Source organism: Sphaerodactylus townsendi, linkage group LG10 (genome assembly GCF_021028975.2).
Source record: "Sphaerodactylus townsendi isolate TG3544 linkage group LG10, MPM_Stown_v2.3, whole genome shotgun sequence".
Classification (NCBI taxonomy): domain Eukaryota; kingdom Metazoa; phylum Chordata; class Lepidosauria; order Squamata; family Sphaerodactylidae; genus Sphaerodactylus; species Sphaerodactylus townsendi.
Genome location: NC_059434.1, coordinates 8,266,377 through 8,291,595, shown reverse-complemented (window position 1 = coordinate 8,291,595; position 25,219 = coordinate 8,266,377). Strand labels below are relative to the sequence as shown.

The 25,219-nt window shown below is 53.6% G+C and overlaps 1 protein-coding gene across 1 annotated transcript in view; it reads right to left on the bottom strand.

Annotated features, from left to right (window-relative positions):
* The window catches only part of SLIT2 (slit guidance ligand 2), a 376,356-nt gene that overhangs the window by 103,248 nt on the left and 247,889 nt on the right, over positions 1–25,219 (bottom strand). Inside the window, 3 exon segments of the mRNA XM_048508707.1 lie at positions 2,168–2,194; positions 4,092–4,163; positions 8,271–8,316. Of these exon segments, the coding sequence (XP_048364664.1) occupies positions 2,168–2,194; positions 4,092–4,163; positions 8,271–8,316 (145 nt within the window).

Sequence of the window (25,219 nt, the reverse complement as noted above, 5' to 3'; positions counted from 1 at the left end):
TCAAAATAACTGGTCAGGGATTAGGGTACATGGCTGCATAAAATGCCAACACTGGTTAGATTGCCTTGCACGTTCTTGAAAATATCCATTTGTGATTGTGTATGGGCTCTAACCTGGATAACTCAAGCTAGCCTGATCTAAACAGATGTTGGAAGCGAAGCAGAATTGGCCCTAGTTGGTACTCAGATGGGAGATCACCAACAAATAATTGGGATTGTTACACAGAGGAAGGCAATGTCTCCTGCCTCGAAAACCCTTTAAGATTTCCAGCTGCAACTTTTGATAGAATTTCCCATCACTACCAACTATGTATGGCCTAGAGCAGTGTTTCCCAACCTTTTCGACGTCGCGGTACCCTTGACCTCGCTCTTCATATCTCAGGGTACCCTTGAAGTTCATTTGATTTTTTTTTTGCATTTTTAAGGGTTTTTTCTGTTTTTGGCTTGCAGGTGGGGGGAGTGGCAAGCAGGGGGAGTGGAGGAAAAGCAGCGTTGACAGCCGCATTGTTTGTTTGCCTAAATTCGGCATGGATTGGGAGGATTTAAAGGGAGAGCTCCCTTTAAATCTACCCCCCCCCCCAATCCACGCTGAATTTAGGCAAATAAAACAATGCTGTTTTTCAGTGTTGTTTAAAGGGAGCACATGAGGCTTCCAACCCCCTCTTCAAAATCTATTTGATTCCGGGGGGGGGGGGGCAGGCGGTAGCATTGTTGTGGTACCCCTGGAACGTGCTCATGGTACCCTAGGGTACCACGGAACCCTGGTTGGGAATCTCTGGCCTAGAGAATGAACTAGTGGAGGAAGATATGTATATGTGCACATATATGTGCATACAGGTAAGAGTTATATCTGCTGAAGGAATTTTTTTTAAAAAAATTGTCACAGCAGTACTGCCAAAGAGACAAGCCACTGTTTTGTTAGGGGGGAAAAGTGAGAAAACACGTCATTTTTTTTTTTTTTAGCAGACAAAACAGACTATGGAGAAGGTTGCAAAATTCTATACAGTAGTGAAATCAAATCAGTGCTTAATTGAGTAAGCAGTCGTGTTTTACTGTATTATGCCATACATTGTTACTTGGGATTTTTAGAATTTGAAAGCACTGTGTTCGGAAATGATCGTCCTCGGGAATTAATGCTGTTTGTCTATATTTTATTTCTGCTGGTTGTTGATGGTGATAACCAATGCTACCTACCATCTGGTAGCTTTCGATACCTAGATGCAGTGGTGGGATCCAAAAATGTTAGTAACAGGTTCCCATGGTGGTGGGATTCAAACAGTGGCGTAGCGTCAATGGGGCTGGGTGGGGCACGACAGGGGCGTGGCCGGGCATTCCGGGGGCAGGGCATTAATAATTTCTCTGTTACTGTAAAAAACTCTTACTGTAAAAAAAAGTTCCTAATTTCCAGCTGGTATCTTTCTGTCCATAATTTAAATGCATTATAGCAAGCCCTATCGTCTACTGCCTACAGAACCAACTACTTCTCCTCTAATTGACGGCCTGTCAAATACTTAATACTTTCCAACACTTAATTTTGTTTGTAGAAATCAAAAGAAGGATACTTTCCTTAAACAAGGAACTTTACCATATTTCTAAGACATGTTTTTAAAACAGCCCAACAGGGAGAATTATCCCGTTTTCTACCTTCGCTAACCAGCCACATAGGAAACAACAGGACTTTATGATTTTTGGACCTAATGGAATTTCTAACGGAAAAGCAGACCCAATTAGTTACCCCCTCTCGGCACACACAAATAATTAGTGACCCACTCTTGGGAACTGTTGAGAACCTGCTGGATCCCACCTCTGCCTAGATGTATTGGTTATCTCATTCTTGCAAACTTCAGTTTCTGGAGCTACATGTCAGAAAACTAGTCCCCACCACAGACGCTTGTCAGATGGGTCCTAAGGTTGGATGCCATAATATCTGCTTGCGGGCTTCCTGGAAAGGATCTGGTTGAATACTGGATGCCAGACTTCTGAGGTGACTGCTGCTATTGTACAATATCAAAATCCAAAGCCAGAAGACTGATATCAAACACATTTGCCACCTGAACTCCAGGAAAGCAAGGAATGCGGCCTTTCTTCTGAGAGATAGAAGTCATACTCACAGCGAGAGTTGGCTTGAGCATACATGAAAATTCTAGAAATATCTGAGTCTAAGCCTCTAGAGATCGTTATTGTTACTCAAATCACTACCTCTAGAAGCGAGATCGTATTAACTTAACCCACGCATGCTCTCAATGCTGTCAGGCTGCATCTTCAGTGAAACAGATAAACATCTGTTTATTTTATCTCATAAGGCCGTGGTGGCGAACCTTTGGCACTCCAGATGTTATGGACTACAATTCCCATCAGCCCCTACCAGCATCTGGAGTGCCAAAGGTTCGCCACCACTGTCATAAGGCATGATTAATAGATTTACAGAACAATCCGGGGGGGGAGGGGGGTGAATCCTCATTGGCAAGGGGCAAATGAGCTGGTGGAGGGGCGATCTGTGTGGCTGGGTGGGCGCTACGTGACTCCGCAGAGCCCAACCCAGAAGCTGTTGTCCTAGCCCAGGCCCACTGATGCACAAAACAACGGGGCCATGCCTAGGGGTGTTCTAGGGGTGGGCCAGGGGGTGGAGCCAAACTTAGTTGGTTTCCATTGCTTTTTCAGACCCCGCATGTTGGCGCAGGAGCCCTGGGAGCTTTGCCACGTTTCTCGTGACATATCTCCATATTACCCATGGGGGGGGGGTCGTTGGTGAGGGTTGGGGTTTTTTAACTGGACTTCCAGCATCGCAGGAAAGCCCTTTGAAGAGCACAGAATGCTGGAGCAGTGTTGTCCCCACCTGCCCGTCAGCTCTGGATTGGGTTGTTAATCATAAAAATTAAGGAATTAGTTTTGCTGTCTGAGGGAAGTAGCTAAGAACCCTCCTAGACTTACAATAAATTGAGTACAACATGCTTTCTTGTGTGGTGAAAAGTTGGCCATAGCCATTTTATTTAACAAAATTGGTTCAAGGCAAACAAAGCATATGGCACAACATGGGGGGCTGATCTGTGTGCTGGGCAGCCCGAGAGCTGTCCCCCAGACACCTACATTTTTCTACAGCACGCCTGCTGATGAAAAATTAACGCACGCTGGAGCAGCTGTGAGATTCCAGATGGGCGGTTGCCACTTCCTGAAGACTCTACTGCTGCCAGGGGTGCAAGCCATATAAGCCCACGTCTGGGCAGGTTACCCTTTGGCTTGCTCCACCCCAAACCTCATAAGGAGGTTCCAATAAATCGGGTATTTCACCCGCTGACCCTAAACTAAAGATCAGTCCCACATGCGCAATCCGCCAACCTTTAACAAAACAAACATGCATTAACAAATAACAAATACAGGGAGGGTAGGGTGGGAGACTCGCGTGCTCCATGTAGATAGGGGAGGAGCAAAGCCGGGCCTAGCCTTATATAGGCTGGCCGGCCCTCCTCCCAGGTGACGTCACTGCCGGGCGCCCTAGAAGACCAAAAGCCTCGTGAGCAGAGGGAACTCGCGAGGCAGCCAGGAAGGCGGCAGCCCGTGGGAGGCTGTCCCTTCCCCAGCAGCAATGGCGACCGCGGTAAGTCGCGGCCGCTTTTTTCTCATATTATTTAAAAAAACAATACACACTGTTCAAAACACTAGAAACAATGCTAGATCAATGTCTCAAATGTTGACAACAACACTCAACTGTAAAACATTTTGTGTATCTGGGACACAGAAGGTTAAATTAGTTTGAGTGTCGAATGTTGCACTAGCGACAATATTTGTATCGCAAGCCCACGGCTTCCAAAGTAAATCTCTCCTTTTAACAGATTACTTTTGTTAACTGAACCATAATGCACAGGCTCAGATTAATTTGTATAATAAATCCTCATAAGTGGCAGTTTGTTAGCGACGAAAATGAAAGCAAGTGTAAGGCCAAGCACCAAGTCAGGAACACAGGAACCGTATCAGCAACCAATCTGTCAGCTGTCAGACTGTGTTAAATAGCCATGCGCAGATGGAAGGTATTTTATAGATCCCAGACTTTAAAAAAAAATGTTTTATATAAACACTAAAGTATTTCTCACTCACATTCTTCTCAGCTTCTTATACGGCGAGAAAGCTCCAGGAGGGATGACCTTGATTGAATTTTGCTCCAACCGTCTAGCAAAGAAAAATAATATTATGAAAAACTCCAAATCATAACATAAGAAGAGCGATCTAAAAATATGTATAATTCATGCTGGCATTAATGAAAAGGAATGCATTTTAAAAACATAGGTAATTTTTTTTTTCGAGCATGGTGAAAGATTACACCCTGGGAATCGAGGGTTAGCAACTGGTTTCATTAAAAAGAAACATATTTTATCATCCTGACATTCAGGCTGGTGACAGTTTAAATTAAGGAACTAATCTGGTTTTATATACGCAACGTATCTGCGTAGCAAGCACAAGTAAATGACTGATATCTGCCCAAGCAAGCCATTCTAGGTCAACTTGATTTTTTGAAAAAGGGACTTTAAGTAAAAGTTTCAAGCATGAAGTGATGCAGACACTAATGACCAAGTTCCGATTGTTCAACTGACAAGGTCTGAACTTCCAGATATGTATACTATGGAAATTTATTATTAATGAAACTGGTAACAAAATGAATGCTTTTCATCCCCAAATTCACATTAGGGTATCCCTTTTGTGACCTAACTTCTTGTAATAATGATATTATTGCTAGTTTTTCATGCCCTCCAGTATTCCACTTTTGTTCACACTGCACATGAATTGTCTCAGTAAAGGAAATCACAACCTCCAGTTTGCGAGACCTGAGGAAGGTTGTTTTGGAGGTCATACTGAACATACCGAACATATCTTTCTTGCCTCCTGCCTTTTTTGTTTCAACCATCCATCTCCAAGTTTAAAAATCCTTTCCTTCACCATCTCCTCTGACTGTTAAATAAACCTGAGTTCTTGTTTAAGTTTATTCCTGCCTCCATATATTTATTTTGAGCCTAGTATGGGGAGTTTGAGAGGGGAAAATAAAAATAAAAGTCAACAGGCATCTCTTTGCCTTCTGGTATGTATGATACCAGGGCTGAGGGAAAGTGCTTTCTACTTCATGCTACCATTATTAGAAGCACCTCAGACCCTGAAGTTAAAAGGCGGGAAAAATCTGAGTCAGTGGTTTCCATACCTTGGCGTTATAGAAGGCAGAATGCATGTTTGTTGCATGTGGTGATTGCATCAGTGATAAATGCTGAGATGCGGGGGCAACTGAAAAGAAAACTAGGAGTAATTGCCACACGAAACTAAGGATTGCTGCAGTAAAATGCATTACTGCGAGCCAAATTTGGCTGAAAAATTTGATTCTTTGCAGGAGGTGGGCGGCCTGCGTATTGGTGTTCTTTCAGATGATGGCACCTGCTCCAGGAATTGTTTTGGATTCTATTTGGGGTTGGTAGTTCTCAATAGTAGAAATGGAGGCTGAGACATTTTTGAATTGCTACTTCAAAATGTAACTGCACAGTAACACTAGAGAGCCTATGCATCCCACCACCGTCAAAAATAATACGTTTTCAGCAGCAGTATGTGGAATAAATGCAGATGAAGAGACAAAAACGATGTGAGAGGAAGGAGGGGTGGCAGAGGTGGGATCCAGCAGGTTCTCACAGGTTCCCGAAGGTAGGTTACTAATTATTTGTGTAAGCCGAGAGGGGGTTACTAATTGGTGATTTTGCCACGTGATTTTTGCCTTAGTTACGCCCCTCCTCTCAGCAGCAGTGTGAAGAACTTGAAGCAGTCTAGCAGGAGGTGCACTGGTGTGCGTGGCAGCCTGCGCCTGTGTGCATTCGTTTCCCGCCCAAAGACTGGCGCAGAGGCTGCGTCCTTGCCACAGCCCCGCCCAGGAATGCCCCGCCCCCGTGACCCTTTAATACAGTTCCTCCTGTTGTGGTGACCCCCAACCCTAACATTTATCCATTTTACAGATGGAGAACACTGATGCAGAGAGTCTTAGGCGACCCCTGTGAAAGGGTCGTTCGACCCCCAAAGGGGTTGCAACCCACAGGTTGAGAACCACTGCTCTAGAGAACCCCCTCAAACAGGGGATGGAAAGAGGGGAAATTGGATGCGTCCTGCTGTTGCAGTTTGCATAGGCAAGCAGGAAGCGTTTGAAACCAGGAAAAGGAGCGCTTGTTCAGCAATCTTCACTTAATCTGGGTTGGGCTCTCTAAAACGGGTCTGACCCATTTGGGGGGAAATGTTCTGTGCAAACCTCTGCCCCCAAATGAGGTTTTTTTTGCCTCCTTATCCTGTTTTAGATTGACTGTGCGGAATCCCCCAAACAGAAACACATGCATTCATCATCATAGTTTATTTTCGGTCATTGACCAGCAAGATCCAAAAGAATTAAAATCATAAAATTTACAGATATTACAAATATACAGATTAAAACAGTTAACAAAATGCAGATAATAGGCCTCAGGAACTCAGAACATCAGCTCAAGATAATGAGTGGAAGGTCAGTCTAATAATAATTAATAATAAGGATTAGCTGGCAGAGCCAGTAGTGCTCTGTCGGGCCTTCCTGATTTTACTTGATATCCAGGCAAACTTGGCAACAGAATACGTTAGATTTTTATTGGTATCTGATAACAGTATTTTAACCTTTTCTTTCTTAGCCAAAGGAGAGTTTGTCTGGTCAAAGGACAGAAGCATCCAACGTATCTCATCATAGTATGAGCATTCAAATCATATATGTTCCGAGTTTTCAACACCTCCTATTTGGCAACTGCAAATTCTACCCTCAGTTGGCACTTTGTTATAAATCCCGTTGGTATTTTCACTGTATCTTCAGATATAAGCTGGTATCAGCCAGCTTTTGAGTAATTCAATTCCTTTTAACTATTAGGGTATCATTAACTATGATTATGTTGATCTATAAATGTGTACTGATGAATTGTAAGTTGCCCTCAGCCGTCCTCCGGCAGAGGTGGGGTGGGAGAGAAATAAAATAAAAGTAAAAAGGGGCCAGTTACCAGTTCATGCACAGCTTCATAGTGTGGGGACTCTTAAGCCAGGTCTGTCTATTCTGTACACCTTTGGCTTAAGTGGCACCCCGCCCAAGACCACTCTGATAAGTAAACAATTGCTTACACCAACCTCTCATTTAATTAACTGAGTTTAATTATGTGTGATGCATCATGGCCACCATCCAATTAAATAATGAGCTCTTTTTGGTTTTAATAGCCTCAGATATTAGTGGGGAGTATTATTCATTATGAAACGGTTTTGTTTGTGAAACGGATTGTGGAGCAATTGTTCCGAGTAAGAGAAATCATTTTAACATGAAGTAAATCAATTCCCACTTCCCTTCTTGACCAATGAACAAGGTCAGTTACAATTTCTATTATTATGCTGCCGTGGGTATGAACGGAAGTGCCAGCTCAACTTGAAATCAAGACGGTGTGTCGATGCCAACATTTACTTATGATCAGTATCTTGCTTGACTCCCTCTAGGGAAGAACAAAGTCACAGGGGCCCTGAATTTGCTCACAGGCTTTGGAAACACCTCTGAGATGATGCATTAGTTTGTTCCTTCATCCTTGTCTTCCAAAAACCAAAACTCATTCTAGCCAGTCCAGGAAAAGTGGTCGAAAACTGCCAGATTTCTATTGTAGGGTTAAAAGGGTATTATGGGCGATTCCGCCCATGAGTAAAATAGGTTCGACTCAGTTCCCTAAGAAGGGTACTGACCTAGGTCGAAGCCATTGTTGTTCCCCACTGCAACCAGCTTGATCCCAGCTCGGAGGGCGGAATCATCCTGTGCCTCTTCGCCGCTCCGTTCCAATTGGCTACTGTTCTACAGCCATGTTCCGTCTATCCCCACACACATTATAAAAAAAAACTGCCACAGGAATGGAGGGATGAAGGTGGCATTTTTTGATTGGCCAGCTGTACGGATGCCTGAAACACTCAGCTGTGATTGGCTGAATGGGGGACTCCTGGCACCAGAGATTCCGCACTTTACTGGAATCGAGTTGAGTTCGAGCGTAGTTCCCTGAAAAAGTAGTAGTTCCCAAATGGAATCGGAAATTTGACCATTACATGGGGCGAAGCTGGTACAAAACCACGTTGATCCCGAGTGATTGTGATAGACGCCTAGGTCAAACGCAGCTGGAGCTTTAATTAGATAGCGCAAATCGCGGAACCGACCTATGGGGTGCTATAAGGCTGCGATTTCCTTAAAGGCAGGATCTTCTAATGAATCAGTGAAACTACTGAGCACTTAGATTCTGCTCCGATCCCACCTCCAGAAAAGGGGGCCCTGGAGTAGAAAAGAGGAGGGAGCAACATTTTTCGTCTATTCCCGTGGTGGCGAACCTTTGGCACTCCAGATATTATGGACTACAATTCCCAGCCCCTGCCAGCATGGCCAATTGTAGTCCATAACATCTGGAGTGCCAAAGGTTCGCCACCACTGGTCTATTCCATTGTAATGATTGTACTCCACATCCGAGATTTTTCCAGAAGCTCAGTGATTGGCTGCACCTCAATCCAATCATACCAAGTGTTTTATCACATGATAACTGGGTTGGGTGAAACCACCAATCACAGATCCGCAATTAGAGATGCAGCTATACAATCACGTTATAAGCTTGTTCTTGTGGGCCTGCATATGCAAGTAACAGGATTACACAAGATACGTCTCTGCTGCTGGTTTCACCATGGCAATTTATTGCATGATAAGTTTACCTCCATGAAGGGCCTGAGTTCCCAGTGTTTCAGAGCCTCAGACAGCTTGGGCGACAGTAAGCTGTCATACAAATCGATGTGTGCTCCATGAACAAAGAACCTGGCCTAGTCTGACCAGTACTACAAAGAGTTAATTTCCCCCCCAGATGGTGGCAGTCTGCAGAGGATCAGCTGGATCCAAGAGGGCTGTAACTCTTTGTGCCCAATGAATTCAGCATGTCCTTCACCATGTGTTAGGGCTCATTCCGCACATGCAAAATAATGCACTCTCAAACTGCTTTCAGTGCTCTTTGAAGCTGTGCGGAATGGCAAAATCCACTTGCAAACAGTTGTGAAAGTGGTTTGAAAATGCATTATTTTGCATGTGTGGAAGGGGCCTTAGATTCAGACTAAACTGGAAATTCCCACCATTTCCCCCTTCCTGCTGCATGCTGTTTCTCTGGGTCACCTGGTCGCCAGAAGCAGCATTTTGTAGAGACCTGTAAAGAGAGACAGAACAATTTCCTTTCTACAACTGGAAAATTGAGTCTGGATCTGGTCCAATATCTGGTTTCTGCACTAGAGGAAGAATTAGTTGTCCTACCTTGCTGTTCTCTGCTTTAAGGAGTCTCAAAGCATCTTGCAATTACCTTCCCTCCCCCTCCCCCCAACAGACACCTTGTGAGGTTGGTGAGGCTGAGAGAGTTCAGAGAGAACTGTGACTAGCCCAAGGTCACCCAGTAAACTTCATGTGGAGGAGTGGAGATTTGAACCCGGTTCTCTAGATGTCAGACCTCGGGTTCGAAATAGAAACAGTAGATTAGCGCAGGCCTGACACCAGATCAAAAGAAGGGAAACTGGTTTTCATATCTCCCTTTTCTCTACCTTTAAGGGTCAAATCCCCACTTGAAATTTGCACACAGATCCAAACTTGTTCGTTGGGAAACCGTGTCCTCTTCATCGGAGTTTCTCCCTCCCCACCACAGCGAGCACACAGCAGACACACCCGGTTGCAGAACTCTTAGCAATCCCCACTACCAGGCAAGCTCGCTTCATTGGTCTCCCCTGATTGGCTGACATCCCTTGATGGGGCGGGACCTTTTCCCACTGAGAAATGTACATTATAGGGGTGTGATAAAAAAACCCCAACGTGTAAAGGTTTAACGTTTAACTGTGCAAACAGTTAAGTGTTACCTGTGTAAACCATTAATGATTCAAAGTTACATGTTTGACTGTTTAACATTTGCGTCCCCTTCTGCTGGCCGATCGCAAAAGCAGAAACGAAACCAAGGAAAGGCTGCACGCGCATCACAGCGCTGATTGGTTGCCCGAATTCCACGTCATACTCCAGGGCGGGAAACGAGTCAGGGTTTCAACTTCATCCCTTCCCTTGGATGAGCTCTGAACCGTGTTAATGGGGTCTATGCCACTTGCAACCAGGTCCTACCAGAACGCGGATTAACGGGGAGAACGAGCACCAGAAACAGAATCTGCCAAGCAAGCAATGGGGAGGTCGTCCCTCAAACCTGGTTAGTTTGTGTTCTGAAACCTGGCTAGGACGGTAGTGGGGATTCGACCAAGAAGTCTCAAAATGACTTACAATCAGATACCCTTTCCCTGCCCACAACCAGAATCTTGTGAGAAAGGTGGGACTGAGAGAGTTCAGCAACATCTTGTGGCTCGGAGACAGCTTGAAGAATGCCCTGCTGAGGCTTGTAGTGTTATAATTCTGTTATCTTGGAGACTGTTTGTCTGCTGGGATATTTTGGAAGCTTTTAAAACCCTCCCTCCCTTTTTTGCTCCCGGTGATATCTTCTTTAATTACGATCCACAAAAAAGCAAACGCGGGTGAGGGAGTTGGAGATGGACAATAACGAGCAGCCATCTGCAAAGCAAACCAAAGGGATGGGTTTCTTTCAAATCCCGACAAAAAATCGCTTTGAAGTTTTGGCTGAAGAAGAGATATGACCAGAAGAATCGGATAATAACCGAGCGAAGGTCACAAGAGCTGCAGAGAATGGCAGTGAGTTGCTTAGAGAGAACAATGAGGGTGTGGATGAAATGGCAGACATAGAGCAGATAGAGGATTTAGCAGGGAAACCTGTGCCTCGTAAGAAAGACTCCTCTGCTTCATCTCTGACTATTATAACTACTGAACATATATTTAAAGAACTGAAGTTGCTCTGTGAGGAGTTGAGTAAAATAACGAACTCCTTGAGGGACCTGAGAGTTGACATAAAAAGGCAAGAGCAGACAGAGCATCGGGAAGAAACTGTGAACAAGGAAAGCTTTAATCTCCTATATCCGAACGAGAGGCTGAATAATCCCAGCAACCTGATACTGCAACCTAATAAAATCTGTTTGACTGTCTGCTGATACCTGGGTGCAATCCTTGATTGGAGGAAGGCATATTTAGCGAAAAGACACTTAAAGATGATCCTGGGGCACGGATTTAGCTATTTAAATCTGCTATCAGTACAAAGACTAGACTACAATAGCCGGGAACCATGGTTTTTATTAACATTCTGTTCTAAGGAAACTTTCATGTTACTATTATGGAAAAGAGCTGACTTGGCAGCTAAAGGGATTTTTCCCTCCAGAGCAGTGGCGGGATCCAAAAATTTTAGTAACAGGTTCCCATGGTGGTGGGATTCATAAGAACATAAGAACAAGCCAGCTGGATCAGACCAGAGTCCATCTAGTCCAGCTCTCTGCTACTCGCAGTGGCCCACCAGGTGCCTTTGGGAGCTCACATGCAGGAGGTGAAAGCAATGGCCTTCTGCTGCTGCTGCTACTCCCGAGCACCTGGTCTGCTAAGGCATTTGCAATCTCAGATCAAAGAGGATCAAGATTGATCAAACAGTGTGGCATAGCGGCGTAGTAGGGATAGGTGAAGGGCATGGCGAGCATTGGCGAGGGCATTCTAGAAGCGGGGGCATTAATAATTTCTCTCTTATGTAAAAAAAACTCTTACTGCAAAAAAAAAATGTTCCTAATTTCCAGCTGGTATCTTTCTGCCCATAATTTAAACTCATTATAGCAAGTCCTAGCGTCTACTGCCAACAGAAACAACTACTTCTCCTCTAATTGACTGCCTGCCAAATACTTAATACTTTCAAATACTTAATTTTGTTTCTAGAAATCAAAAGAAGGATACTTTCCTTAAACAAGGAACTTTACCATTTTTCTAAAACATGTTTTTAAAACAGCCCAACAGGGAGAATGATCCCGTTTTCTACCTTCGCTAACCAGCCACATAGGAAACAACAGGACTTTATGATTTTTGGACCTAATGGAATTTCTAATGGAAAAGTGGACCCAATTAGTAACCCCCTCTCGGCACACACAAATACCGTATATACTCATGTATAAGTCGAATTTTTCAGCACATTTTTAATGCTGAAAAAGCTCCCCTCGACTTATATGCGGGTCATTAAATTTTTTTTGTGCTTTTACTTTGCCGGCCAGCAGGGGGCACAGTTTTTATGCTAGCAGCACCAAAATTTCAGGGTACCCTCAGAAGACACTCCTGATGATACCAGCCAAGTTTGGTAAAGTTTGGTTCAGGGGGTCCAAAGTTATGGACCCCCAAAGGAGGTGCCCCCATTCCCCATTGTTTTCAATGGGAGCTATTAGTAGATGGGGCTACCCTTTTGAGGGTCCATAACAGACCCTCTGAACCAAACTTCACCAAACCTGAAAACTTGGTCTCATCAGGAGAGTCTCTTTTATGATACCAGCCAGGTTTGGTGAAGTTTGGGTCAGGGGATCCAAAGTTATTGACCCCCAAAAGGGGATGCTACATCCCCCATTGTTTACAATATAAGGAAGCTAATAGTAGATTTTCCATTTCACGATAATATCCCTCTGCAAATCTAAGTGGAATTACATTTGGGCATACAGATGATGATGAGGAATCCAGTTATGGAGGTTTTTAACGCTTGTGTTTTAGCTAGGATGCTGGTTGAGCTAAGGTTTTTGTACTTTTAAAGTTATTGTTGGGACCCTATTGTTCTTGTTGCCCCTGTTTTCCACTTACCAGGCCAGTTTACTGTCTTTCTTTGAAATAAATATTCAAAAACATTGTATACCTACTGATGCCTCGGTAGATTTAATTTTATTGGAATCTATTTTTATTTAGAGAATTACCAGCAGCTGCTGCGTGCCACCCTCGACTTATCTGCTTGAGAGTCAATAAGTTTTTCCCAGTTTTTTGTGGTAAAATTAAGATTCTCGACTTATATGTGTAAAGATTAGACTTATCTGTAGTATATACGGTAATTAGTAACCCACTCTCGGGAACTGGGGAGAACCTGCTGGATCCCACCTCTGCTCCAGAGTGTTTAGGGACACTCATGTAGATCCACTTATCCCCAAAGCAGCAATAAACGGAGAAATAAGGGACCATGGATTGATAAGACAAGCTTGACTCAACAGACCATGAAAAACGACAGAGAATGTGTGTACTACTGAACTTATTGAGTTGGCAGATACTCCTACTGTACACATAGGAAAGGAAGATACTAATGTTAATGATGCTATTAATAATCAAGCTTTGGAGGACAATCTTAAAGAATACTTTTTAGCTCTACCGGCGGAAGAACAGGAAAAAATTAGAATTATTAAAGCTGGGTTTGATAAAGGGTAGGAAGACTCAAGATCTAAAACTTCTAGAAAAGCCACAAATACTATGGCAGGTGGATGATACTAGAGGCCAAAGGCAAGAATACTTTATTACTCAAAATCTCCTACTGCCCAAAAAAATGAATAGTGAAAATAAGTCACCAGTAACCCAGACTTCTACTGGACAGATACAATTAACAGTCACACGTTGATGTAAATGGTGAGAAAAGTTGGGCCCAGGAACTATCTGAAGTTTTCCAGTTACCATCAGACTACTAATCTGGACAGCAAGAACCCACTTCCAGGAGGGACTATACCAGCCAAAGTGCTAACCACAGAAGTGGTGAAAATAAATCCAAAGAAGAGTCATCAAACCAATGGATGTATTTATGTGGACGATCAGGGGCTATTAGATAAGATCTCAAGTTACTGACTAAAAGATAGAACAGCTGATCAAAATCCTGAATCAGGGAACTTAACGCTTGTGTTATGAAATGTAATGGGGTTGGAAGGGCAGGAGCTTAGATCTGAATACCTGTAAATATTTGATGAAATTTAATGTTATCTTGATAACAGGAATCCTGCCTTGGGGACAGATAGGCACTAGGACCAAAGTGGAGTATTCTAAAAGGTCCAGAAAATGGCAGATGAATTCACAAATCTCCTGTCATCTTTATGTTAGAAAAGGTCCATGCATCCATGCATCCATGCATCCATGCATCCATCCGTCTGCTGCCTGCCTGCCTGCCTGTCTATTTATCACTGTTCCCTTACAATTAAGGCAATTTCCACATAATATGATAATACTTGCCTACCATAAAATCAAGCCAATCAAAGGGCTTACAGCAAAACTAACAGAATAAGTGGAAGGTCCTCTGAAACAGCACTACTTTACGGGCTATTCTGAAGAACCCACCTCACCTTACTCAACAGTCCATTACACAGATCTAGCCTTACTAGATCAGACCAGCAGGGACACAAGAAGAGCCTTGTTGGATCAGACTAGTGGTCCATCTAGTTGAGCATCTTGCTTCACACAGTGACCAACCAGAGGAACTGAGAGGTCTGATGTCTCTTCCTTATGCTGCCTCCTAGAACTAGGATCCACAGGCTTGTTGCCTCTGAAAATGGAGGTTCCTTTTAATGGACCTATCCATTCAGCAAACAAGCCCCAGAACGGGCCATAGCCAATATAAACCCACCCAAAAGGACAGCGAGCAGCAGGGGGGTGGGATTTAGAATGGGCTATTGTAGCTCCCTAAGGTATGCATTCAGCAGCAGTGGCGTAGTGGCTAAGAGCAGTGGCTAAGAGCAGGTGCACTCTGATCTGGAGGAACCGGGTTTGATTCCCAGCTCTGCCGCTTGAGGTTGTGCGGAGGCTTATCTGAAATTCAAGATTAGCCTGGGCACTCCCTGCGTAACTGGGTGACCTTGGGCTAGTCACAGCTTTCGGAGCTCTCTCAGCCCCACCAACCTCTGCCCAGAGGTGTTTGTTGTGAGGGGAAGGGGAGGGTTATAGCTACCCAGGTCTCCTACAGGAGAGAAAGAGTCTCTAATCAAACTCTTCTTCTTCTAAGGCAGGGGTAGGGAACCTGCGGCTCTCCAGATGTTCAGGAACTGCAATTCCCATCAGCCTCTGTCAGCATGGCCGAGTGGCCATGCTGGTAAGAGAACTGATAGAATATGGACCTGAACATCGGCTTCTGGGATCCCCTGATTCTAAGGTATGCATTCAGCAACTCCAGATTTCCCTAAATTTTGTTTTGATCACTGTAAAAAGCGGCAGCAGAGACATTCTCACACGAAGAATTCTATAGTAGGATTCTTAACATAATTTTTTCCCTCGTGTTATTGATTCCAAATTAATTTTTAAGCAAACTTTGATTTGTATGTACAAGTAACCCCTTTTTTCAAGTTTTATCACAGCCCCATCCCGACGCACGAAACAAAGATTTTGAGCAGAAATGTTGTTTTTGAGAGGCAGAAGACACGCCGCTCCCTCTTGGATAAAACCAGAGTTTTCTTCTGACTAAAGATGATTCATTGTTCTGCAACCGTGTAATGACAGTTTGTCATTTTAACTGATAAAATGCATCTGGAGGCGTCTGTGTCATTAACAGCTGGTCCCTGGAGGTAGCATTTGATGGAACAATTTGTGTGGACATTAAAAGCTAAGCAGGTCGGAGGGCTGCGGTTACAAGTTCCTAACAGAGCGATGTCAGACAAATTTATATAACGAGCAGCCAACAATAATCTGGAATGACGGATCGGAGCAGTACCTCGGAACACATCTTTTTAGGTGCTACACACTGAGGATAGAAGCAGGACTTTCTCGTTGTTAAGAGGGAGGGAGGATTTGGGCTTTCATGAAATCCCCAAACCGTATGCAGAACATGAGATCGCTCCACTTTGTCAAAAGACTGACAGATACTGGATACAGGGGGAAAAATGTGTACCGGTCTCAGTGCAGTTGTGATTCTCCCCTCTAAGATTTTTTTTTACATCTGGTTTTACAATTTGTACTAAAAGCAGATGAGAAATACTCATGAGATATGCTACCAGTTTTATTGCTACATATAATCATCGCCAGCGCTTGTCTACTAGATGCAGCGTGTTTATAATCTTTGCACTTGTGACTGAGTTTTGGTTTCCTTCTACAGCGATTAAAAAAGAAAGCAATGACCCAGGCCTCTCCTGTGATTCCAGTATGCTGAAAGTCACTGTGCCGTGGTAATACTGACGTTGCATCAATATGATGTCATCGAACCTGTATTTCAGAGGTGGGATCCAGAAGGTTCTCACAGGTTCCCGAGAGTAGGTTACTAATTATTTGTGTGTGCCGAGAGGGGGTTACTAATTGATGATTTTGCCACGTGATTTTTGCCTTAGTTACGCCCCTCCTCTCAGCAGTAGCGCGCAGAACTTGAAGCAATCTAGCAGGAGGTGCACCGGCGTGCATGGCAGCCTGCGCCTGCGTGCATTCATTTCCTGCCCAAGAACCGGCGCAGTGGCTGCATTCTTGCCACAGCCCTGCCCAGGAATGCCCCGCCCCCGGAATGCCCAGCCACGCCCCCGTCGTGCCCCACCCAGCCCCATTGGTGCTACGCCACAGTTTGAATCCCATCACCATGGGAACCTGTTACTAAAATTTTTGGATTCCACCACTGCTGTATTTGATCTCAGCGGCAAATTAAAAACTTACTGCCAGAGTGGTATAGTGGTTAAGAGTGGTAGATTCTAATCTGGAGAACTGGGTTTGATTCTCCACTCCTCCATATGAGCATCAGACTCTAATCTAGACAATTGCTGATTTGGGTGCCTGTTGCAAAGTGACATTTAGGTGTTATTTGAAATGACAACAGCAAGAAAAGGATCAGCGTCCCAGGGAATAGTGGAACTAACCAACGATGTTAAAGTGATAGCTACCAATATACAAAGTCTACAGCCGAATATGGACTAGAAAAAATAGAATTGAAAAGAATATACCAGAAACTATGTCCGAATGGCTGAACGACTGAAGGGATTTAAGGAAATAAAGAAAACTGGCCATAAGGAAGAATAATTATAAGCAACAAAAGAAAAAGTTAAAGACTTGAAGGAAAGAGTTAACTCTGTACAAATGGAAATTAAAACATATGATCAAGCAATGATCAAGCAATGATCAGACTTGAACATCAGATTAGAGAGAAGTCTTAAGACTGAGAAGAGTACCAGAGGAACAAGTCCCTTCAAAAGTGAATATTTAGAAAGATAATCTCTGCAGCTTTGGCCAATTTTATGAAGATGAAAGAAAAAGAGATGGTTTCAAAAACTGAAAGAGTATATGGAGTAAACTCAAAAAATCCAAAATCGCAGGGACTGCATAGAAACATTGTTATCTTATTCTATGCAAAAGACTCTGCAGATCAAATTATGGAGGCTCATCAAAAATCAATATTTAAGATAGAAGACAAAGATATCATTATGAAGAGATTCCCATGAGAGTCTTGCAGATACATAATGACTATGCTTTCCTAGTGGATGCACTAAGGAAGAAACATTTGAGATTTACATGGCTTAAATAGGAAGAACTCTTCACTTGTAAAGGACAACATAGAATCACTCCTGCAGCAACTGCCTAAGAATTTTACAAGGAAAACATAAAGGAATTTGCCTAATAATGTCTAGCTGTTGCAACAGTTAAATGGTAAAGTCAGTAAAAAAACCCAGAATGTTAGATATTAATAATAAAAGGATTGTCAGATGACAGTCTGAAGTATTCAGTTTGTGAGGCTGAGAAATTTGTGAGGTTGAGAACTAAAGTGGCATCAAGAAATTTTATATAATTATATATATTATATATATAATTATATAATTTTATATAATCTGAGAACTAAGTTGGAGGGATAAGGTTACAGTAGGTTTGTATTATATATGAGGGGTATAAGTCTAAAATAAATAAATAAATAAATAAATATTTTTGAAAGATGCTCAAAACATTACCTTTAGTTAATAGAAAGATTCATATCCAGCAAAAAGATGAAAGAAAACTATTATACAGGGAGGCCAGAAGCAGTGGCGAAGCTCCCACGGGGACATCCGGGGCAGTTTGTCCTGGGCGCCGCCAAAAGAAGTCACGTGGGGGGCGCAAAACAGCCAGTCCACACCCCCTCCTCCTTGCCCGGTGCTTTTTTTAAGCCAAGAAAGGTCCCTTTCTTGGCTTAACCCCCCCACCCCACCCCGCGCAAATGCCCAGAATGGAGGCTGTAGCGCCCCTCACACTCTCAGAACTTCCCTCTGAGAGCGAGAGGGGTGCTAAAACCTCTAAGCTCGGAGCTCTGGGCTTCCTCTTTTTTTTAAGCTGAGAAAGGTTGGCTTAAAAAGAAGAGGAAGCCCATAGTGCTGAGCTTAGAGGCTGCACGCAGTGCCCCTCTCACTCTCAGAAGTTCCCTCTGAAAGTGAGAGGGGTGCTGAACCTTCTAAGCTCCGCGCTCTGGGCTTCCTCTGGGCTTCCTGCTCTCGCACCGTGGGAGTTGCTGCTCCAAGCAGGGAAAACTCCCTCTGCCCAGCTCCATGGATGGCAGCCTTCACGTTTTCTCGCCCCCCTCCATGAATCCCTGTGCCATGGCCACCCGAAAGCACCATCATAACTTCTGGATAAGGTAAGTGGTGACGTGGGGGGGGGGGCGGAAAACTCAGAGGCCGCCCCAGGCGCAGCTTTGCCTAGCTACGCCTCTGGCCAGAAGGTCCAATACATTGAAAAACAGAGGTGAAAATGAGATTTGCTGAGAAGAGTTAATCGTCTACCGGGAGTAGTTAAGGACCATCAACTTTACCAATCAGCTCGAAATGTAAGAGGAAATTGGGACTGCATAAAGAAAGGTGTAAGAAGGAATTATGACTTTTTGGAATGACACCTTGTCACTATTGAATCTGTCTGATAGTATTCTATATATGAATTTCAAATCAACGATATCTTGCTAGTCTCCCTTTGAAACATTTCTGCAGCAAGACAGTAGCATTCAAGGCTACTATTATATGGCCAGACATGCTAAGACGCTCCCCACTTAGTTCCTTAGTGTTTGAGTTTTTATTCTCTGATTTGCACCAATTTATTGGTCTGGATGGAAGGATTTCCAGAGTGTGACTTTCATGCCTCCCCAATGCTGTTCTCTGAGAAACAGAATTTAGGGAGACATTTGGGAGGCAAGAAAGTTGCCCTCTGCAAGAGAAAATTATTCTGTTCGTGGAAATGCTCCCATTCACCCAAGCCATTCTTTTCTACAGAGTTTGGTCAGTGCAAAAGGCAAAAGAGCACCATTGGCACGTATCACATATTAAGAGGAGAAGCCCGCGTCACATGACTAATGGATCATTGTGAATGTACCTAATAATGTCTAGCTGTTGAAATTTTATTTATTTATTTGATTTGATTTATATCCCGCCCTTCCCAACAGGGCTATGGGGCTCCAGATGTTCATAGACTACAATTCCCATCAGCCCCTCCCAGTCAGTGGAGGTTCGGGGACAGAGTTCACTGCAGGGGCTATTTACAGTCCTAGGTAAAAAGAAAAAAAATCTACCAACTAAATGTAATGCCACATAGATCTGACGAAGTGGGCTCACAAAATCTTATTGCAGAATAAATGTGTTAGTCTTTCGAGTGCCATAAGATTCTTTTGCAGGGCCTGAGCGAGGGGGAACTGCACCCAGGGCACGCATGCACTCTGCGCCCCAGCCATGCCCCCACCTGCCCCAGAACGTCCCCGCCACGCTCCGGAACACCCCTGTGCATGCCTGGTGCATTGCGCCCCCCCATTCCTCTTGGTGCTACGCCACTGTTCTTTTGTTGTTTTGACTTCAGGAGACTATTGTGTTTACCCCATAGAAATTACATCTAAACGGTACTGATAAGGTGTAGTCTAAGGGGACACCCCTTGTCTCGAAAACCTAATGGGGTGGCCAAAAGTCAGCTGTGGCTTGACAGAACTATTCATCACCAAGGGAACACCCCATGGTTGCAGAGTAAACACAATAAATTCCTCCATTTCATGAAAACTTGGTAAACAGATGGCAGAAATTAGAGGGGCTCTTGGGAGATCTTAGAGAACGTTATGGGATAAGAAAAAAAGTTGCAATCTTAACCACACTTACCTGCAATTACAATATCTTTAAATTGCCCCATTTTTTAAAAAAAACACTTAGAAGAACCAGGGGACAGTAACCAACTTTTGCAGGTAACTTGGCTTACAAGACAAACTAGGCTGGTTAATTCTCTGACATTCACAGAGATGATCAACATTGAGAGCTATCCTGTGATGTTATCAATAAATCTGCTGGGCACCTTATCAATTGTTTTATGATGGACAGCCCTATCCGGGGGGGGGGGGGTGGGTGGGGGGGGGGGGGGGTGGGGGGGGGGGGGGGTGGGGGGGGGGGGGGGTGGGGGGGGGGGGGGGTGGGGGGGGGGGGGGGTGGGGGGGGGGGGGGGTGGGGGGGGGGGGGGGTGGGGGGGGGGGGGGGTGGGGGGGGGGGGGGGGGGGGGGGGGGGGGGGTGGGGGGGGGGGGGGGTGGGGGGGGGGGGGGGTGGGGGGGGGGGGGGGTGGGGGGGGGGGGGGGTGGGGGGGGGGGGGGGTGGGGGGGGGGGGGGGTGGGGGGGGGGGGGGGTGGGGGGGGGGGGGGGTGGGGGGGGGGGGGGGTGGGGGGGGGGGGGGGTGGGGGGGGGGGGGGGTGGGGGGGGGGGGGGGTGGGGGGGGGGGGGGGTGGGGGGGGGGGGGGGTGGGGGGGGGGGGGGGTGGGGGGGGGGGGGGGTGGGGGGGGGGGGGGGTGGGGGGGGGGGGGGGTGGGGGGGGGGGGGGGTGGGGGGGGGGGGGGGTGGGGGGGGGGGGGGGTGGGGGGGGGGGGGGGTGGGGGGGGGGGGGGGTGGGGGGGGGGGGGGGTGGGGGGGGGGGGGGGTGGGGGGGGGGGGGGGTGGGGGGGGGGGGGGGTGGGGGGGGGGGGGGGTGGGGGGGGGGGGGGGTGGGGGGGGGGGGGGGTGGGGGGGGGGGGGGGTGGGGGGGGGGGGGGGTGGGGGGGGGGGGGGGTGGGGGGGGGGGGGGGTGGGGGGGGGGGGGGGTGGGGGGGGGGGGGGGTGGGGGGGGGGGGGGGTGGGGGGGGGGGGGGGTGGGGGGGGGGGGGGGTGGGGGGGGGGGGGGGTGGGGGGGGGGGGGGGTGGGGGGGGGGGGGGGTGGGGGGGGGGGGGGGTGGGGGGGGGGGGGGGTGGGGGGGGGGGGGGGTGGGGGGGGGGGGGGGTGGGGGGGGGGGGGGGTGGGGGGGGGGGGGGGTGGGGGGGGGGGGGGGTGGGGGGGGGGGGGGGTGGGGGGGGGGGGGGGTGGGGGGGGGGGGGGGTGGGGGGGGGGGGGGGTGGGGGGGGGGGGGGGTGGGGGGGGGGGGGGGTGGGGGGGGGGGGGGGTGGGGGGGGGGGGGGGTGGGGGGGGGGGGGGGTGGGGGGGGGGGGGGGTGGGGGGGGGGGGGGGTGGGGGGGGGGGGGGGTGGGGGGGGGGGGGGGTGGGGGGGGGGGGGGGTGGGGGGGGGGGGGGGTGGGGGGGGGGGGGGGTGGGGGGGGGGGGGGGTGGGGGGGGGGGGGGGTGGGGGGGGGGGGGGGTGGGGGGGGGGGGGGGTGGGGGGGGGGGGGGGTGGGGGGGGGGGGGGGTGGGGGGGGGGGGGGGTGGGGGGGGGGGGGGGTGGGGGGGGGGGGGGGTGGGGGGGGGGGGGGGTGGGGGGGGGGGGGGGTGGGGGGGGGGGGGGGTGGGGGGGGGGGGGGGTGGGGGGGGGGGGGGGTGGGGGGGGGGGGGGGTGGGGGGGGGGGGGGGTGGGGGGGGGGGGGGGTGGGGGGGGGGGGGGGTGGGGGGGGGGGGGGGTGGGGGGGGGGGGGGGTGGGGGGGGGGGGGGGTGGGGGGGGGGGGGGGTGGGGGGGGGGGGGGGTGGGGGGGGGGGGGGGTGGGGGGGGGGGGGGGTGGGGGGGGGGGGGGGTGGGGGGGGGGGGGGGTGGGGGGGGGGGGGGGTGGGGGGGGGGGGGGGTGGGGGGGGGGGGGGGTGGGGGGGGGGGGGGGTGGGGGGGGGGGGGGGTGGGGGGGGGGGGGGGTGGGGGGGGGGGGGGGTGGGGGGGGGGGGGGGTGGGGGGGGGGGGGGGTGGGGGGGGGGGGGGGTGGGGGGGGGGGGGGGTGGGGGGGGGGGGGGGTGGGGGGGGGGGGGGGTGGGGGGGGGGGGGGGTGGGGGGGGGGGGGGGTGGGGGGGGGGGGGGGTGGGGGGGGGGGGGGGTGGGGGGGGGGGGGGGTGGGGGGGGGGGGGGGTGGGGGGGGGGGGGGGTGGGGGGGGGGGGGGGTGGGGGGGGGGGGGGGTGGGGGGGGGGGGGGGTGGGGGGGGGGGGGGGTGGGGGGGGGGGGGGGTGGGGGGGGGGGGGGGTGGGGGGGGGGGGGGGTGGGGGGGGGGGGGGGTGGGGGGGGGGGGGGGTGGGGGGGGGGGGGGGTGGGGGGGGGGGGGGGTGGGGGGGGGGGGGGGTGGGGGGGGGGGGGGGTGGGGGGGGGGGGGGGTGGGGGGGGGGGGGGGTGGGGGGGGGGGGGGGTGGGGGGGGGGGGGGGTGGGGGGGGGGGGGGGTGGGGGGGGGGGGGGGTGGGGGGGGGGGGGGGTGGGGGGGGGGGGGGGTGGGGGGGGGGGGGGGTGGGGGGGGGGGGGGGTGGGGGGGGGGGGGGGTGGGGGGGGGGGGGGGTGGGGGGGGGGGGGGGTGGGGGGGGGGGGGGGTGGGGGGGGGGGGGGGTGGGGGGGGGGGGGGGTGGGGGGGGGGGGGGGTGGGGGGGGGGGGGGGTGGGGGGGGGGGGGGGTGGGGGGGGGGGGGGGTGGGGGGGGGGGGGGGTGGGGGGGGGGGGGGGTGGGGGGGGGGGGGGGTGGGGGGGGGGGGGGGTGGGGGGGGGGGGGGGTGGGGGGGGGGGGGGGTGGGGGGGGGGGGGGGTGGGGGGGGGGGGGGGTGGGGGGGGGGGGGGGTGGGGGGGGGGGGGGGTGGGGGGGGGGGGGGGTGGGGGGGGGGGGGGGTGGGGGGGGGGGGGGGTGGGGGGGGGGGGGGGTGGGGGGGGGGGGGGGTGGGGGGGGGGGGGGGTGGGGGGGGGGGGGGGTGGGGGGGGGGGGGGGTGGGGGGGGGGGGGGGTGGGGGGGGGGGGGGGTGGGGGGGGGGGGGGGTGGGGGGGGGGGGGGGTGGGGGGGGGGGGGGGTGGGGGGGGGGGGGGGTGGGGGGGGGGGGGGGTGGGGGGGGGGGGGGGTGGGGGGGGGGGGGGGTGGGGGGGGGGGGGGGTGGGGGGGGGGGGGGGTGGGGGGGGGGGGGGGTGGGGGGGGGGGGGGGTGGGGGGGGGGGGGGGTGGGGGGGGGGGGGGGTGGGGGGGGGGGGGGGTGGGGGGGGGGGGGGGTGGGGGGGGGGGGGGGTGGGGGGGGGGGGGGGTGGGGGGGGGGGGGGGTGGGGGGGGGGGGGGGTGGGGGGGGGGGGGGGTGGGGGGGGGGGGGGGTGGGGGGGGGGGGGGGTGGGGGGGGGGGGGGGTGGGGGGGGGGGGGGGTGGGGGGGGGGGGGGGTGGGGGGGGGGGGGGGTGGGGGGGGGGGGGGGTGGGGGGGGGGGGGGGTGGGGGGGGGGGGGGGTGGGGGGGGGGGGGGGTGGGGGGGGGGGGGGGTGGGGGGGGGGGGGGGTGGGGGGGGGGGGGGGTGGGGGGGGGGGGGGGTGGGGGGGGGGGGGGGTGGGGGGGGGGGGGGGTGGGGGGGGGGGGGGGTGGGGGGGGGGGGGGGTGGGGGGGGGGGGGGGTGGGGGGGGGGGGGGGTGGGGGGGGGGGGGGGTGGGGGGGGGGGGGGGTGGGGGGGGGGGGGGGTGGGGGGGGGGGGGGGTGGGGGGGGGGGGGGGTGGGGGGGGGGGGGGGTGGGGGGGGGGGGGGGTGGGGGGGGGGGGGGGTGGGGGGGGGGGGGGGTGGGGGGGGGGGGGGGTGGGGGGGGGGGGGGGTGGGGGGGGGGGGGGGTGGGGGGGGGGGGGGGTGGGGGGGGGGGGGGGTGGGGGGGGGGGGGGGTGGGGGGGGGGGGGGGTGGGGGGGGGGGGGGGTGGGGGGGGGGGGGGGTGGGGGGGGGGGGGGGTGGGGGGGGGGGGGGGTGGGGGGGGGGGGGGGTGGGGGGGGGGGGGGGTGGGGGGGGGGGGGGGTGGGGGGGGGGGGGGGTGGGGGGGGGGGGGGGTGGGGGGGGGGGGGGGTGGGGGGGGGGGGGGGTGGGGGGGGGGGGGGGTGGGGGGGGGGGGGGGTGGGGGGGGGGGGGGGTGGGGGGGGGGGGGGGTGGGGGGGGGGGGGGGTGGGGGGGGGGGGGGGTGGGGGGGGGGGGGGGTGGGGGGGGGGGGGGGTGGGGGGGGGGGGGGGTGGGGGGGGGGGGGGGTGGGGGGGGGGGGGGGTGGGGGGGGGGGGGGGTGGGGGGGGGGGGGGGTGGGGGGGGGGGGGGGTGGGGGGGGGGGGGGGTGGGGGGGGGGGGGGGTGGGGGGGGGGGGGGGTGGGGGGGGGGGGGGGTGGGGGGGGGGGGGGGTGGGGGGGGGGGGGGGTGGGGGGGGGGGGGGGTGGGGGGGGGGGGGGGTGGGGGGGGGGGGGGGTGGGGGGGGGGGGGGGTGGGGGGGGGGGGGGGTGGGGGGGGGGGGGGGTGGGGGGGGGGGGGGGTGGGGGGGGGGGGGGGTGGGGGGGGGGGGGGGTGGGGGGGGGGGGGGGTGGGGGGGGGGGGGGGTGGGGGGGGGGGGGGGTGGGGGGGGGGGGGGGTGGGGGGGGGGGGGGGTGGGGGGGGGGGGGGGTGGGGGGGGGGGGGGGTGGGGGGGGGGGGGGGTGGGGGGGGGGGGGGGTGGGGGGGGGGGGGGGTGGGGGGGGGGGGGGGTGGGGGGGGGGGGGGGTGGGGGGGGGGGGGGGTGGGGGGGGGGGGGGGTGGGGGGGGGGGGGGGTGGGGGGGGGGGGGGGTGGGGGGGGGGGGGGGTGGGGGGGGGGGGGGGTGGGGGGGGGGGGGGGTGGGGGGGGGGGGGGGTGGGGGGGGGGGGGGGTGGGGGGGGGGGGGGGTGGGGGGGGGGGGGGGTGGGGGGGGGGGGGGGTGGGGGGGGGGGGGGGTGGGGGGGGGGGGGGGTGGGGGGGGGGGGGGGTGGGGGGGGGGGGGGGTGGGGGGGGGGGGGGATGGTTAGGGGGGGGGGGGGGGGGGGGGGGGGGGGGTTGGGGGGGGGGGGGGTGAAAGGGGAGAGACAGGGGGGGGGGGGGGGTGGGAGGTGGGGGGGTGGGGGGGGGGGGGGGGGGGGGGGGGGGGGGGTATGAGGGGGGGGGGGGGGGGGGGGGGGGGGGGGGGGGGGAGGGGGGGGGGGGGGGGGGAAGGAAGGGGG